Consider the following 14386-nt stretch of genomic DNA (forward strand, 5'->3'; position numbering starts at 1 on the left):
CCCCGCTCAGCTCCTGCTTGCCCCCGTCCCCTTTCCCCCAGACTTCACACCCAGTAGCTGCAGCCCCTCTTACCACCCTGCCTCCTCATTCACTGGATGCCTCCTTCAGCGCACTACCCCCAGCCTGGCCTGCTTGCCTTAAGCTTCCCCTCCTGCCCAGTCAGGCCTCCTTTGTGCTGGCTCCACTGCTTTCCGCTGCCCTCACACATCTTGGTGACTCCACAGGCCAGGGGAGTCTTGCCATGGCTGAGCAGGGTTTAGGTCCCACGTCTGAGCAGGGCAGTGGTGGCTCGGCTGGGCCACAAAGCATCGCTGCTTTCCAAACGGATTCCAGGGTCTCTTCTAAGGTTTCCTTTATCCTGAAAAACACCTCAGATTCAAGCCCAGATTCAGAGGGCTCACACAGGTTCTCCCTGATGTTAAAGGCCTCATCTGGTTCCCAACCAGACTCTAACATGTTCTTTGCTTTTAGGAAGTCAGGGCCTGATATTCCAGATGCCTCTGAGACAGATCAGATTTACCCAGCAGAGGGGGACTCTTTCTCCCTTCCCCATGAGGAGTCCAGTGCCACCACTTCATCCCTTCTTTCTTTTTCAGTAGTGCATTCAGGCTTGCCACAGTCCTCCAGAGAGGAACAAGTGGTTCCTAAAGCAAGAGGAAGTGTGACTAGCTCCTTTGTGTCTGTCTCACTTGCCAGCTCAGAGGCCAAGCCTGCTCACAGATTAATCCCCCATCGACCTTCTTCTAAAATGTCCTCTATCTCTGAACGCATCCAGAAATATATACTGCCGTATTACGTGACTCTGGAACAGCTCCAGCATGTGAAGAACTTAATGGCAGCAGCCTTGGAAAAGGGCCTCAAACAGAAGGACAAAGCAACCAATGACTTACCTATGTTGCCAACTTATGTTTCTGCCTTGCCTGATGGTACTGGTAAGCATGCTCTGCAGTTTCATAGATTTTGGATTTCCATCTTATCACAAGGTTCAGCAATACAGTATCCACTGACAGACACGTTTTTAAATACAATTTTGAAAATTAAAAATTAAAAATGAGATAAATGTAAGATGTTCTCACATGAGATCTCACAAAGAGGGAATTTTAATGTTATATTACTATTTATTATTATTGTACAGATGCGTACATACACACATACCCCTGTAACATCATATAAAATTGCACAGTGGTACAACTTCCTCAAAAGGTTGCTCCCTATATCATACCAAGTAGTGTTCATCACTACTGGGGGGGGGCAACTATTGAATAGGTGTAGCGCTTAAGGCTTTGAGGTAGAAACCCAGGGACTGTGTGTAAGTAGGAGATAATGTTTACTCTCATGTCCTTGCTGGAATTCTAATATCTAGGGTTGTATGTGGGAGCATGCACACAATTCCTTTCCCCAAACAATATTTTTCCCTGCTTGGAGGAGTGGGGAGAACTTAAATTATGAACATGGGATTATTTTTTTCCCTAGTATTTAGTTGTTTGTTTGTTTAGCCTGCATGCTGTCTATTCTCTGAGGCTTTACGTGGCTAACAAAGTCAACATATAAAATAATGCTCCTGCCCCAAATTCATATAAAAATAAAAAAAGATCAAGAAAGATGGTCCTGGAATGCCCAGATCTGCTAACCTGGGCTTTACCCATAGTTAGTGATGTTTGCTCACAGGCAGCTGGGCAGAGATGACAGACAATCCCTAGGGTAAGGATGAAGGCCTTGGTCTTTGCTCTTGGCTGTCTGGCTTGTCCATAGTAGGCAGAGGATTCATTAATGCAGTATTGTCATGCAGAATACAGCTTGGAAAATTTCTGCCACCTCTGCATGCTTCTTGTTGAGGGTAGATCTCCAACAGAGAAGCAGTTCCTTAATGGCTTCACACTGAAAATGCATATGATTTTCACATAAGCAGAATCTGCACTTGAGCCTCTTCAACGTGTGAAGCACTGTGGTAGGATAATTCCAAGGCATTATTTATTTATTTGTAATGAATACTTTATGCTTCTTCAGTTGTCTAAATTGCACCCAGAAACAAATGGGCAAGCAGTGCTTTGTTGTTTATTCATTCAGTTCATTCAGCTTCCGACTCTTTGTGACTTCATGGACCAGCCCACGCCAGAGCTTCCTGTCGGTCGTCAACACCCCCAGCTCCCCCAGGGACGAGTCCTGATCCATCTTGTCCTTGGTCGGCCCCTCTTCCTTTTGCCTTCCACTCTCCCTAGCATCAGCATCTTCTCCAGGGTGTCCTGTCTTCTCATGATGTGGCCAAAGTATTTCAGTTTTGCCTTTAATATCATTCCCTCAAGTGAGCAGTCTGGCTTTATTTCCTGGAGGATGGACTGGTTTGATCTTCTTGCAGTCCAAGGCACTCTCAGAATTTTCCTCCAACATCACAGTTCAAAAGCATCTATCTTCCTTCTCTCAGCCTTCCTTATGGTCCAACTCTCGCAGCCATATGTTACTACGGGGAACACCATTGCTTTAACTATGCGGACCTTTGTTGTCAGTGTGATGTCTCTGCTCTTAACTATTTTATCGAGATTTGTCATTGCTCTTCTCCCAAGGATTAAACGTCTTCTGATTTCCTGACTGCAGTCAGCATCTGCAGTAATCTTTGCACCTAGAAATATGAAGTCTTTCACTGCCTCTACATTTTCTCCCTCTATTTGCCAGTTATCGATCAAGCTGGTTGCCATAATCTTGGTTTTTTTGAGGTTTAGCTGCAAGCCAGCTTTTGCACTTTCTTCTTTCACCTTCATCATAAGGCTCCTCAGTTCCTCTTCGCTTTCAGCCATCGAAGTGGTATCATCTGCATATCTGAGATTGTTAATGTTTCTTCCAGCAATTTTAACTCCAGCCTTGGATTCCTCAAGCCCAGCACGTTGCATGATGTGTTCTGCGTACAAGTTGAATAGGTAGGGTGAGCGTATACAACCCTGCCGTACTCCTTTCCCAATCTTAAACCAGTCCATTGTTCCGTGGTCTGTTCTTACTGTTGCTACTTGGTTGTTATACAGATTCCTCAGGAGGCAGATAAGATGAGTTGGTATCCCCATACCACTAAGAACTTGCCACAATTTGTTATGGTCCACACAGTCAAAGGCTTTAGAATAGTCAATAAAACAGAAATAGATGTTTTTCTGAAACTCCCTGGCTTTCTCCATTATCCAGCGGATATTGGCAATTTGGTCCCTAGTTCCTCTGCCTTTTCTAAACCCAGCTTGTGCATCTGGCAATTCTCGTTCCATGAATTGCTGAAGTCTACCTTGCAGGACCTTGAGCATTACCTTACTGGCATGTGAAATGAGTGCCACTGTTCGATAGTTTGAACATTCTTTAGTGTTTCCCTTTTTTGGTATGGGGATGTAAGTTGATTTTTTCCAATCTGATGGCCATTCTTGTGTTTTCCAAATTTGCTGGCATATAGCATGCATTACCTTGACAGCATCATCTCGCAAGATTTTGAACAGTTCAGCTGGGATGCCATCATCTCCTGCTGCCTTGTTATTAGCAATGCTTCTTAAGGCCCACTCAACCTCACTCTTCAGAATGTCTGGCTCTAGCTCACTGACCACACCGTCAAAGCTATCCCCGATATTGTTATCCTTCCTATACAGGTCTTCCGTATATTCTTGCCACCATTTCTTGATCTCTTCTTCTTCTGATAGGTCCTTGCCATCTTTGTTTTTGATCATACCCATTTTTGCCTGGAATTTACCTCCAATGTTTCTAATTTTCTGGAAGAGGTCTCTTGTCCTTCCTATTCTATTGTCTTCTTCCACTTCTGCACATTGCTTGTTTAAAATAATTCCTTATCTCTTCTGGCTAACCTCTGGAAATTTGCATTTAATTGGGCATATCTCCCCCTATCGCTGTTGCCTTTTGCTTTCCTTCTTTCTTGGGCTACTTCTAGTGTCTCAGCAGACAGCCATTTTGCCTTCTTGGTTTTCTCTTTCTTTGGGATGTATTTTGTTGCCACTTCCTGAACAATGTTGCAAACTTCTGTCCATAGTTCTTCCGGGACCCTATCTACTAAGTCCAGTCCCTTAAATCTATTCTTCACCTCCACTGCATATTCCTTAGGGATATTAGTGAGCTCATATCTAGCTGATCTGTGGGTCTTCCCTAATCTCTTTAGTCTGATCCTAAATTGTGCAAGAAGAAGTTTGTGATCTGAACTACAGTCAGCTCCAGGTCTTGTTTTTACCGACTGTATAGATGTGCGCCACCTTTGGCTGCAAAGGATGTAGTCAATCTGATTTCAGTGTTGTCCATCTGGTGAAGTCCATGTATAAAGCCGTCTCTTAGGTTGTTGGAAGAGAGTGTTTGTTATGCAGAGTGAGTTGTCTTGGCAAAATTCTATCAGCCTATGTCCTACTTCGTTTTGTTCTCTCAGGCCATGCTTACCTGTAATTCCAGGTGTCATTTGACTGCTCACCTTAGCATTCCAGTCTCCTGTGATGAAAATAACATCTCTTTTAGGTGTGTTGTCCAGTAGGTGCTGCAGATCTTCATAGAACTGCTCTACTTCAGCTTCTTCAGCATCTGTGGTTGGGGCGTATATTTGGATCACTGTGATGTCAGATGGCTTGGCCATTACTGGTATTATATAATAATACCAGGTTGTCCCAGCTAACATGTGGGTTGTTGTAGTTTCACTAGTTGTAGTTTATGGGTGGTCTTCAAGGACACTCCATGTACAGCATACCACAGTAGTCTAACCATGAGGTGACAAGGACATGAGAGTCTATAGCCAGTACCTTCTGCTCCAGGAACATTTGTAACTGGTATACTAGCTGAAGCTGGGCAAAGGTCCTCTCACTCTTCCAGCAGGAGCTGAGGATACAGGAGCACCCCCAGACTGTGCACTGGCACAACCCCACTCATAGTTAAAGTTGGTATTGTCCCAGAGACAGTTGGTTTATCAACCCACAGCCACTCTATTTTGCTAATGTTGAGTCTCATACCAAGCCCTTACAATCTTCAGGTATTGAGTCACGAGTTTCATTGCATCTTCCAGATAGCTAGGGGTAAAAATGTATAACTGGGTATCATTGGCATATTGATGATACATAACACAAAATGTTGGATGATTTACCCCAGCAGCTTCATGTAGATATTAAGTAAGATGGGTGGGAGAGAAGGTCAAACCCTGAGGCATCTCATACTGGAATACCTGAGGGCTCAATCCCTCTTCCCCCATACGCAATGACTAGAACCACCCATTTAGCTGGCCTGGGGAGGAGAGGAGTCATGCCTGGGGTTGGCTAGTGCCTTGAAGTGTCCCTTCCACATGAAGACTGAATGAGATACAGCCATCTGGACTTTATTTTTATTTATATTATTAATAATATATAATTTTATAATGTATTTTATATATTTATTGGTTTATTGAGTATTTTGTTGTAAACCGCCCAGAGTCCCTCTGGTGGGAGGAGATGGGCGGTGACAAATTTGATAGATAGATAGATAAATAAAGAAAAGAACTGAGCCACCAAAGAAAATTTCCAAACCTTATAGCCAGCCTAGAAGGATACAATGGTCAATGGTATTGAAAGCCACCAAAAGATTTCATAGGGTAGTAGGTTTGTGCTCCCCCCATCACAAGCCTGCCATAGGTCATCAATGAGAGCAAACAGTGCAGTTTTTGTCTTATCCGTAGGCCTGGAACTTCTTCCCTGCCCTCTACTTGTGTACTTGTCAGCTCTGTGCCCCCCTCCAACCCACAGAAGTCAAAATCTTGCTCATTTTGGGTTGCCCCAGTCCCTTGCAACAGTGGTAGTTCTTGTGGATGGGGTTTTTCTGGATGCCAGCCATGAAACTGGCACACCAGTTGTGGAGCATGCACATCTATTGCTGCCTCTCACAATCTCTCTGAATCTGGATAGCCTTTCCACTGGATCAGGTATTCTAAACATTTCCCTTTATGTCTAGAGTCCAGTATAGTCTCTACTTCATATTCTTCTTCCCCATCTATCAATATGGGGGGAGGTGGAGTTGTCCTTGTACACAGGGTGCAGGGGAGTGCCTCTCTTACAAGCAGATACCTATACAATATAGGATGAACCTTCACTGATGCTGGCAATTGCAAATGGAAGGCTACGTTTATTTGTTTAATCACTAAGAAGGGGTCAATAAACTTTGAGTCAAGTTTCTTTGAAGATCAGGCAGATGGCAAAAGTTTTGTAGAAAACCACAAGAAATCCCCTTCAGCAATTCTAGCTCCCTCCTGCCTGTCTATATGCTGCCTTTGCCAGCTCTAGCTGCTCCTTTGAGGGGCATTGGGCCACTTGCCTCTCATGTAGGAAATCTGAGCATGGGGAACTGATGATTCATGAGCTGTGGACGGCAACACATAAATTGGTAAATGTGTTGCCCTCCACAGGTAGGGTAGTTGACATGTTATAAATGTGGAAGCTGAAAGTTGCCTGAAACAGAGACAAGCTGATGGAAGAACGTACTGAATTGTTGTAGGCAAATTCTGTAAGAAATAAAATTTCAGTCCAGTTGTCTTGTTGATAGGTGATGTAGCATCTTAAATATTGCTGCAATAATTGGGTAACTTTCTCAGCTTCACCATTAGGTGCTGGATGATGTGAGGATGACAAATTAATTTTAATATTTAATAAGTGGGAAAAGGCCATCCAAAATTTGGGTGTAAATGGTGTGCCTTGATCTGAAATGTCATGATTGGCTAATCCTCTATATCTAAAAACATTTTAGATCCCAAAACAACAGCTGTGCTGTTTCCTCAGCTATTAGGAGGCCCTTGCAAGGGATTAAATGTGCCAGTTTTGTAAATAAATCTATTACTACTAGAATGCTGGTATCCCTGTACTGGAAGTAGATTCATAATAAAGTCCAGTGATACTTTGTCCCAGGGCCTTGAAGGGGTCTCTAGAGGCTGCAGCAAACCAGCCAGCATTCCAGGAACTGGTTTTGTTCGATGGCAGACATGACAAGATGAAACATAATCCCTTACCCTTGGCTACCAGAAGTCCCTAAGGACTCGATGTTGAATCTTTAATGTGCCCCCTACGCAGTTCCCTGTCATTCTATTGTCATGGCAGAGTTGTACTTCTCTTAGAAAAAGGGGAACATACAAACAACCATTGTGCAACAGCTGCCTCTCCTCTATTGTGAAAGGTAAAAAATTGCCTTTTGGGCTCCCTGGAGGTAATCCATCTGAGCCCTGACATAAACATCTTGCTGCTGCTGTGCTGTAATCTGATCTAATATAATCAGCCTGTCTCCTGGCTCCCAGTCTTTCCAGAGGATCTGACTTCTGGTGGGACTCAGTTGCTTGGCTGCAGTATGTTATTTGGGGTTGGGTGAATAGGGTTGATCATACTCAGGCTTATGTGAGAGGGGGTCTGGAAGCTTGTTCTGTGAGCCTGGAATGTTGGAAATATAAAAATCAAAACAGGAGAAAAATTATGCCCATCTGATTTGTTGAGGAGTGAGGGATTGCACTTCCCACAGAACTTCTAAATTCTTGTGGTCTATACAAATTTGTATTGGGTAAGCAGCCCCTTCCAAAAAGTGCCTCCATTATTGGAAAGCAATTTTCACTGCAAACAACTCCTATTGAAAATGTCATAGTTCCTTTCTACTGGGAGAAGCAACCTTGAATAAAAGGCACACGGCAGTAGATCTGTCACTTCTTCTTTCCCTGCCTGGAGGAAATCTGTTTCTATTGCCAGATCTGAAACTTTGGTCTGTACTATGATGGGTGAGGTCTGGGTGTCTGAGTAGTGGCTGAGAACTGAAGAGTTCTTTTAACTTTTGAAACACCTTTTGCTCTTGAGTAGACCATAAGAACCAATTACCTTTTTTTAGGAGCTGAGACAGTGGTTTTATATGGTTGGCAAAATTGGAAATGAACTTCCAGTAGAAGTTAACAAAGCCCAGAAAACATTACACATCTTTCACATAAGTGGGGAAGGGTGTGGGTATGTGCTACAATAGAATAGATTGTACATTTGCAGGATCCATTTGTATGCCTTCAGTAGAGGTCCTGTACCCCAAATAGTCTAATTGAGGTTGGTCAAATGCACACTTCTCCAATTTGGCAAAAAGCTTATTTTATTTACACACACTTCTCCAATTTTGCAAAAAGGTTTTTAAGATGTTTCTGACATGCATCTCATGCAAGGAAGGATTCTCAGGATAAAATAATATGTCATCTGAATACACCACTATGTATTGTAATTGTAGCCCTACAATTAACCAAGCCAAAAGGCATTGCCATGTATTCAAACTTGCCATATCTTGTATCAAATGCGGTCAAGTATTCATGTCATTCCTTCATTCTGATTAAATTGTAAGTACTTCTTAAGTCCAACTTTGTAAAAATGTGTACACTTTGGAGGCAGTCCTGGGGATCCAAAATAAACGATACAAGGATAGTGGTCTCTAATAAACACCTTGTTCAGATTTTTGTAGTCATGCACTACTCAGGCCCCCACTCTGGTTCCTTTCTGAGTTCCTGAGTTCCTGCTACCACTCCCAGTTCCTTTTGTCCCCCCCCCCCCTCTTTTTTTAGGGACAAAAAGCATTGGTGCAGATGCTGGGGAACTCTTTTTTTTTTTTTAAAGTTGACATCCAGATATTCTTTCAGAATAGCTGACTGACATGTAGACATGGGATATTGTCTCCTCCCTTGAATCTGGGCTCCTGGCTTCAAATTGGTGATGCAATCCCATGCTCGATGGGGAGGAAACACAGTTGCCTCTTCTTCTCCAAAAACATCTGCAAAGTCTGAGTATTTGTCTGGCAAGGTAGTTGCTCCATTGTGCTATATTGGGCTGGGAGGGGGAACATGCAATGCTTGCAATCAGTGTTGCTGGCATTTAGGAGATGGGGATGCAAGCATCCTTTGTGTCAAAGTACAACTGGATTATGTAACTGCAATCATTTGATTCCCAAGACAATGGGCACTTGCAAGAAAGCAGTTAGATAGGGCGGTATGAGGTCTGTTATTTTGGATTGTCAGCTGCAATGGGTCTGTGCAGTACAAAACCAGTCCCGCTCTCAGTGGCTGTCCGTCTGTTGTCTCTACCACCACTGGTCTTTCAAGAGTCTGGGTTGGCAACCTTAATCTTATACTGTGGCTACGTCCATAAAATTAGTGGTGACCCCTGAGTCCATAAGAGCAGAAAGTTCTAATTTTTGGCTTGAATCTGTGATAATCCCAGTACCACGATTTTAATCTTAGAAATACTCCAGACAGTCCATTAGAAAGCTTAAAGACCTCATCCCTGTCTTGTAAACAAGCTCTTTCTCACTCCTGACTTCCCCCTCCCAGTTTGTTAATTCGTTAGAGTGATTTAGCTTCCAGGTGTTGGTCTTATCAGCAGTTCGTCCTTGGCTGTAACGGCCCCACTAACGAAGGAATGTCTGTGAAGCTAACACGGGTTTGTGCTCTCTCTATCTACTGATGCGTGTAGCAGGCTGAAATGTGTAGCAGTGCTTAATGGCAGGCAAGCAGAGGGAAGGGAGCCTGATAGAATCTAAACAAAAATAACAGGATCAGTTCTTCAAAATTATCTGGGGTGCCTTGCCTCACCAGCTCATCTCTCAGTTCTTCAGCAAGCCCTTCTCTGAACTGGTCAGTCAGGCCAGGTCATTCCACCCCACATCTCTGGCAAGTAATTTAAAATCCAATATATATATCCTTACTCTCCTCTGCTCTTGCCTGAATTTACTATCTCCCAGCCTACCATCAGGCATTGGATGGAACCATTTTGAACCTTCCATGAAGTCTTGGTAATTGTCCACCACTGGGTCATTGCCTTCAGTGATAGATATGGCCCATTTAACTGCTCCTTCTTTTAATAAACTTAGCACAAAAGTCACCTTGGTGTGATCTGTGGGAAATTCCCTTGGTCTGCCCTCCATAAACAGTTCACATTGAGTTGTGAAGGTCAGGAATTAGTCTTGGTCTCCTTCCAAATTTTTCTAGCAAGCCCCCACTGGCTGTGCTGCAGGTTGCTGCACTGTTGCAGATTGAGGCAAATTCTGTCCCAACTTTTGTGTTAGCTGCATTGTGGTATTTTGTAAATTAGTTACTTGTACTTCCACTTTCTGCTGGTGTTGCAACAATGTTGCAGCAAGATGCTTAGTGGATAGCAATGTCTATGTCATGAGGATCAGAGGCCATCTCCAGTAGCCAAAGTGAGATCTTCTGCTTCTCTAGAGAGTAGGAGACTTGCACGATTGATGTCAGCCCTTCAAAATAAATCAGATTAGGAATCCAGTGTCATGTAGGTCAGTACTATTTTTATTGTAAAGCTATAGTAACAGAATCTTGCAAGTCTGAATGTGTTCACCCTCTCCCTCTCTTTTTCTTCATGAGAACTAGGGAGGTATTTGTCTGAGACATTTACTCATGTTACATTCCTGCCCAGGCCTCAGGCCCCTTTTATCTGACCGTTTTCTTCGTAGCAGCTCTTCTTCCTGTCCCTCAAGACTATTCCCTGTTCTGTCTACAGTACAATGGCCCATCATCTTCTCAATACTTTCCACAAAAGGGCAGGTTAAGACTGGACAATAGTTGTCTAATACAGTTGGGTCAAAGTCAGTTTCTTAGGGAAGGTTGCTCAATGCCCTATTCAGGGACACTGGAGCCTCCCCCTCCCACAAGGCATCCACAACTGCTCAGACCCAGTTTCCCATCCTCTCCCTGGCAGCACATACAAGTCAGGTCAGACAGGGTTCAAATAATCCCCTAAAGGACTCTATGGACTTCCTTGGGATCTACAGGTTCACACTATTTCCAGATAACACTGCTAGACTTAACCCTTGGAATTTCTTCAGACTCTGTGTACCTGGCTTCTGACTGGGTGAAGGCAAAGTGCTTTGCTAGCAACTCACAGTGGTCCACTGACAGTTCTCCTTTGGTCTAGTGGTTAAGATGCTGGGCTAGAAACCAGGAGACTGAGTCCTAGTCCCATCCTAGGCATGAAAGCCGGCTGGGTGACCTTGGGCCAGTCACTCTCTCTCAGCCCAACTCACCTCACAGGGTTGCTGTTGTGGGGAAAATAGGAGGAGGAAGGAGTATTAGATATGTTCCCCACCTTGAGTTATTTATAAAAAAAATAAAGGCAGGATATAAATGAATGAATGAATGAATGAATGAATGAGCAAGCTGCTGGATCCTTTGGGGGCGGGTTCTGTTCAATAAAGACAAAAAAGTAGTTCTGTTTTGCTGACCTCCTCATCACAGCATAGGCGCAAATCTGAGGTTGTGTTCATGTCCATGATCATCTTGTCTTCCACCAATGATACTCTAAGTATCTCTTGAGATGCTTTGTTTTTTGGTGCATTTCTAAAAATTAAAGGGCTCCTCAGGACTGGTATATAGGAAGAGGTCACTTGGGAGTAATCTTGTTGAGAACCCTTGTCATCTCCATATTCCAAAGGTCCACTAGGGTCCCTACATAACCACATTTCCCACCTTTCTTTGCTCTTCAGGAAGCACATGATAAACAAATTTCTATCTGCCAAACATGCACAGATTTGAATAATTGTTTATTTGTTCCTGTGTTTTTGTTGTAGATTTTTTTTTAGAAAGAAGACAAAATAAATCCTTACCTATCCTCCAGATCCTTGTGGGAAGCAAAGATTAGAGTACCCTTGCCTCCCATTCCTTCCACAATTTGCCCTCTCTCTAATCAATCTCAGAAGCAGGTATTATCAGAAAACATTATTTTATTTTACTTTCTTTAGATTCACACTGTTTGCAGGAAACTTCCAGGTCTGACTTTTCCTGTTTTTATAACGACCATCCATCTTCTGTTAACATTCCACAAGAAAAATGTGTAGTACACAACTTTGAAGCATATTCTACTTTGACAGCACATAGAAACTTTGTTGAAAAAACTGTCATAAAATTATCTAGGGGAAATTTCAAGGTGGAAATAGCATCAGGCATGCTAGAATGTGCCCTATGTGATCCATGAATGAACCAGTCAATATACTGATAAGATACAATGTCTGTGTAGATCCACTCTTAGATGCTCTCTACACTTTAGTTGCAGTTAGCAACTTGATGTAACATTTTATTTATTTTTATATATTGATTTATTTATCAAATTTAGATCGCTGCCCATCTCACAAAAGTGACTCTGGGTGGTGTACAACAATCCAATAAAACAGTAAATATATAAATGATCATTACCTAAAACCATTATATAATAATAATTAAAAACCATTAAAAACTATAAAAACAGAAAATGAAAATAATAGCTGAAGGGATGTTAATAATGGAGCCACCTCACTAATTCTCTTGTCCCCTGGGGTCCCCAGGCCTGCTGGCATTACCAGATCTTGAGGCACCTTCGAAAGCTCAGGAGTGATGAGGGGGGAGAAGTTTCCACAGTGCAGGCACCACAGCAGAAAAGGTCCACTGCCTAGGTCCTGCCAAATGTACAGTAGCTCCCTAGGTGACTGAACCTGTAACATACCCTGGTAACAACTGCTGGATCTAGTAGGACGGGTAAATGAAATCGAGGAAGGCGGTCCCTCAAATAACATGGTACCATGCTGTGAAGGGCTTTAAAGGTCAATACCAGCACCTTGAACTGGACCCAGAAACAGACTGGTAATCAATGCAGCTTGCAAAGCAGAGATGTAATGTGTGTTCTACCAGAAACATACATACTGTAGCTGCCCACCCCTCTGCATTCTGCACCTGCTGAAGTTTCTGGAAACTCTTCAAGGGCAGCCCCATGTATAGCGCATTGCAATTGTCCAGCAGGGAGATGACCAGGGCATGAGTGACCATGAGTAAGGCCAGGAACAGGTGCAACTGGTGCACAATACGAAGTTGTGCACATCTTAGTGTGCACATGTATGTAGTGATGGCTTATGCCTCTGCATTAGCAGCAGAGACAGGGACAGCATAATTCGTTTTCAAACACTTCCTAACCTTCTTAGAAGGTAAAATGTTGGGTGTAATAAACACACTTCTGTACCTCCATTGCAGGTAAGTCTATGGTGGCAAAAAATCAGGAATCTGGTAGTACTTTTTGACTAACACACTTTATTAAAAGGCATAGGCTTTTAATTTTATGAGCTGAGCTGCAGCTCATGAAAGCTTACGCCTTTTAATAAAATGTGTTAGTCAGAAAAGGTATTACCAGATTCCTAATTCTGTACTTCCTCTAAATTGTATCCAATTTTATCATGTTTATATGTGATAAATCTGTGGAACAGGACTGTGAGTCTTTACTATTGTATAGCACCCTGCTATTCAAAATTTATGATAAATGATGATAAAATGGTGATGAGCCTCTGTTATTTTTTATAGGTTGGCTATATTTTGTATTCTTGGCATTTGTGATTGACATTCTGGACAATGAGTAATGTTTCCTCTTCCAGATGGGAAATAATCTATCACTGCTAATTATTTAATGTCTTTGCACTTAAAATTGTGCATTGATTTGTACTGGAGCTGGGCAAAACAAATAAAACACCAAGAAACATCATCTTTCATCTAGAAATTGTAAAGTGTTATATGGCATCCCTAGGAGGATTGAAACACAGACAGACTTGATAGCTAAAGTCCTGGCTGTCTACCTATCTTTTACAGAGAGAGGGGATTTTCTGGGACTAGGATTGACCTGTGATCAGGTGAAAACCTTGCTGCTACAACTGACAGATAATGTCGATGAACCAATGGTGGTAAAAAAAAGGGATTTCTCAATTCCTGAGAAGATTATAAATGGCAGTGGACAGCAGGTACAGTTCTACGGATCTGATTTGTTAGCTTGTCTAATCCATAAATTCCATTTCATTTTGTTTAATCCATAATTACTTGTTATTATGATCTTGTTGCTTTTCTGCTGTCTTCACTACTTTCCTCTTTTCTTTTGTACTATATTTAAAATTTATTTTATTGGTTTTTCTAACTTTTTTTTCCACTTGTTCCCACTTTTCTTAGCTATTCCCACTCTGTTCCTCTTCACTTTCTTGGAACTTCTGTCATACTTCTCTTTTGGAGTGCTTTGATTTCAGGAAGGAGAAGGGAACTTGGGGGAACCAGGAGGTGAATAGTGGGGAGTTCCTACAAGTGGGATCCACCTGTTCCCACAGTGCAAGAGGACATGCTGCAAAATGTGCTATCCTGCTTTTTCTGGCACAGCAGCTGAAGTTATCTGGTTCAGTTGAGAAGATCTCTGCAAGAGCCCAAGGCATCAGGGGAACCTAAGGAGAAAAAAACTAATCTTTTATCAGCACAACCCTTGCATATAAAGTAAAAAAGGGCTGTGCACTTTTATTTTTGGGATACTCCGCATCCTACTAGTTCTTTAGCCCCTTGAAAAGTGTCTTCTTCATTTGGGCACACTTTGATCGTAATTTTTATATATTCTGTAAATATATAAT

General features: G+C 42.5%; 1 protein-coding gene across 1 annotated transcript in view; it reads left to right on the forward strand.

Moving 5' to 3' along the window:
* Nucleotides 1-242: 242 nt before the first annotated feature.
* HK3 (hexokinase 3) overlaps nt 243-14386 on the forward strand; it is a 42282-nt gene continuing 28138 nt past the window's right edge. The window contains exons 1-2 of the mRNA XM_063292869.1: nt 243-933; nt 13593-13741. Of these exons, the coding sequence (XP_063148939.1) occupies nt 243-933; nt 13593-13741 (840 nt within the window). The remainder of the gene's footprint in view (nt 934-13592; nt 13742-14386) is intronic.

This window comes from Candoia aspera, chromosome 2 (assembly GCF_035149785.1).
Source record: "Candoia aspera isolate rCanAsp1 chromosome 2, rCanAsp1.hap2, whole genome shotgun sequence".
Classification (NCBI taxonomy): domain Eukaryota; kingdom Metazoa; phylum Chordata; class Lepidosauria; order Squamata; family Boidae; genus Candoia; species Candoia aspera.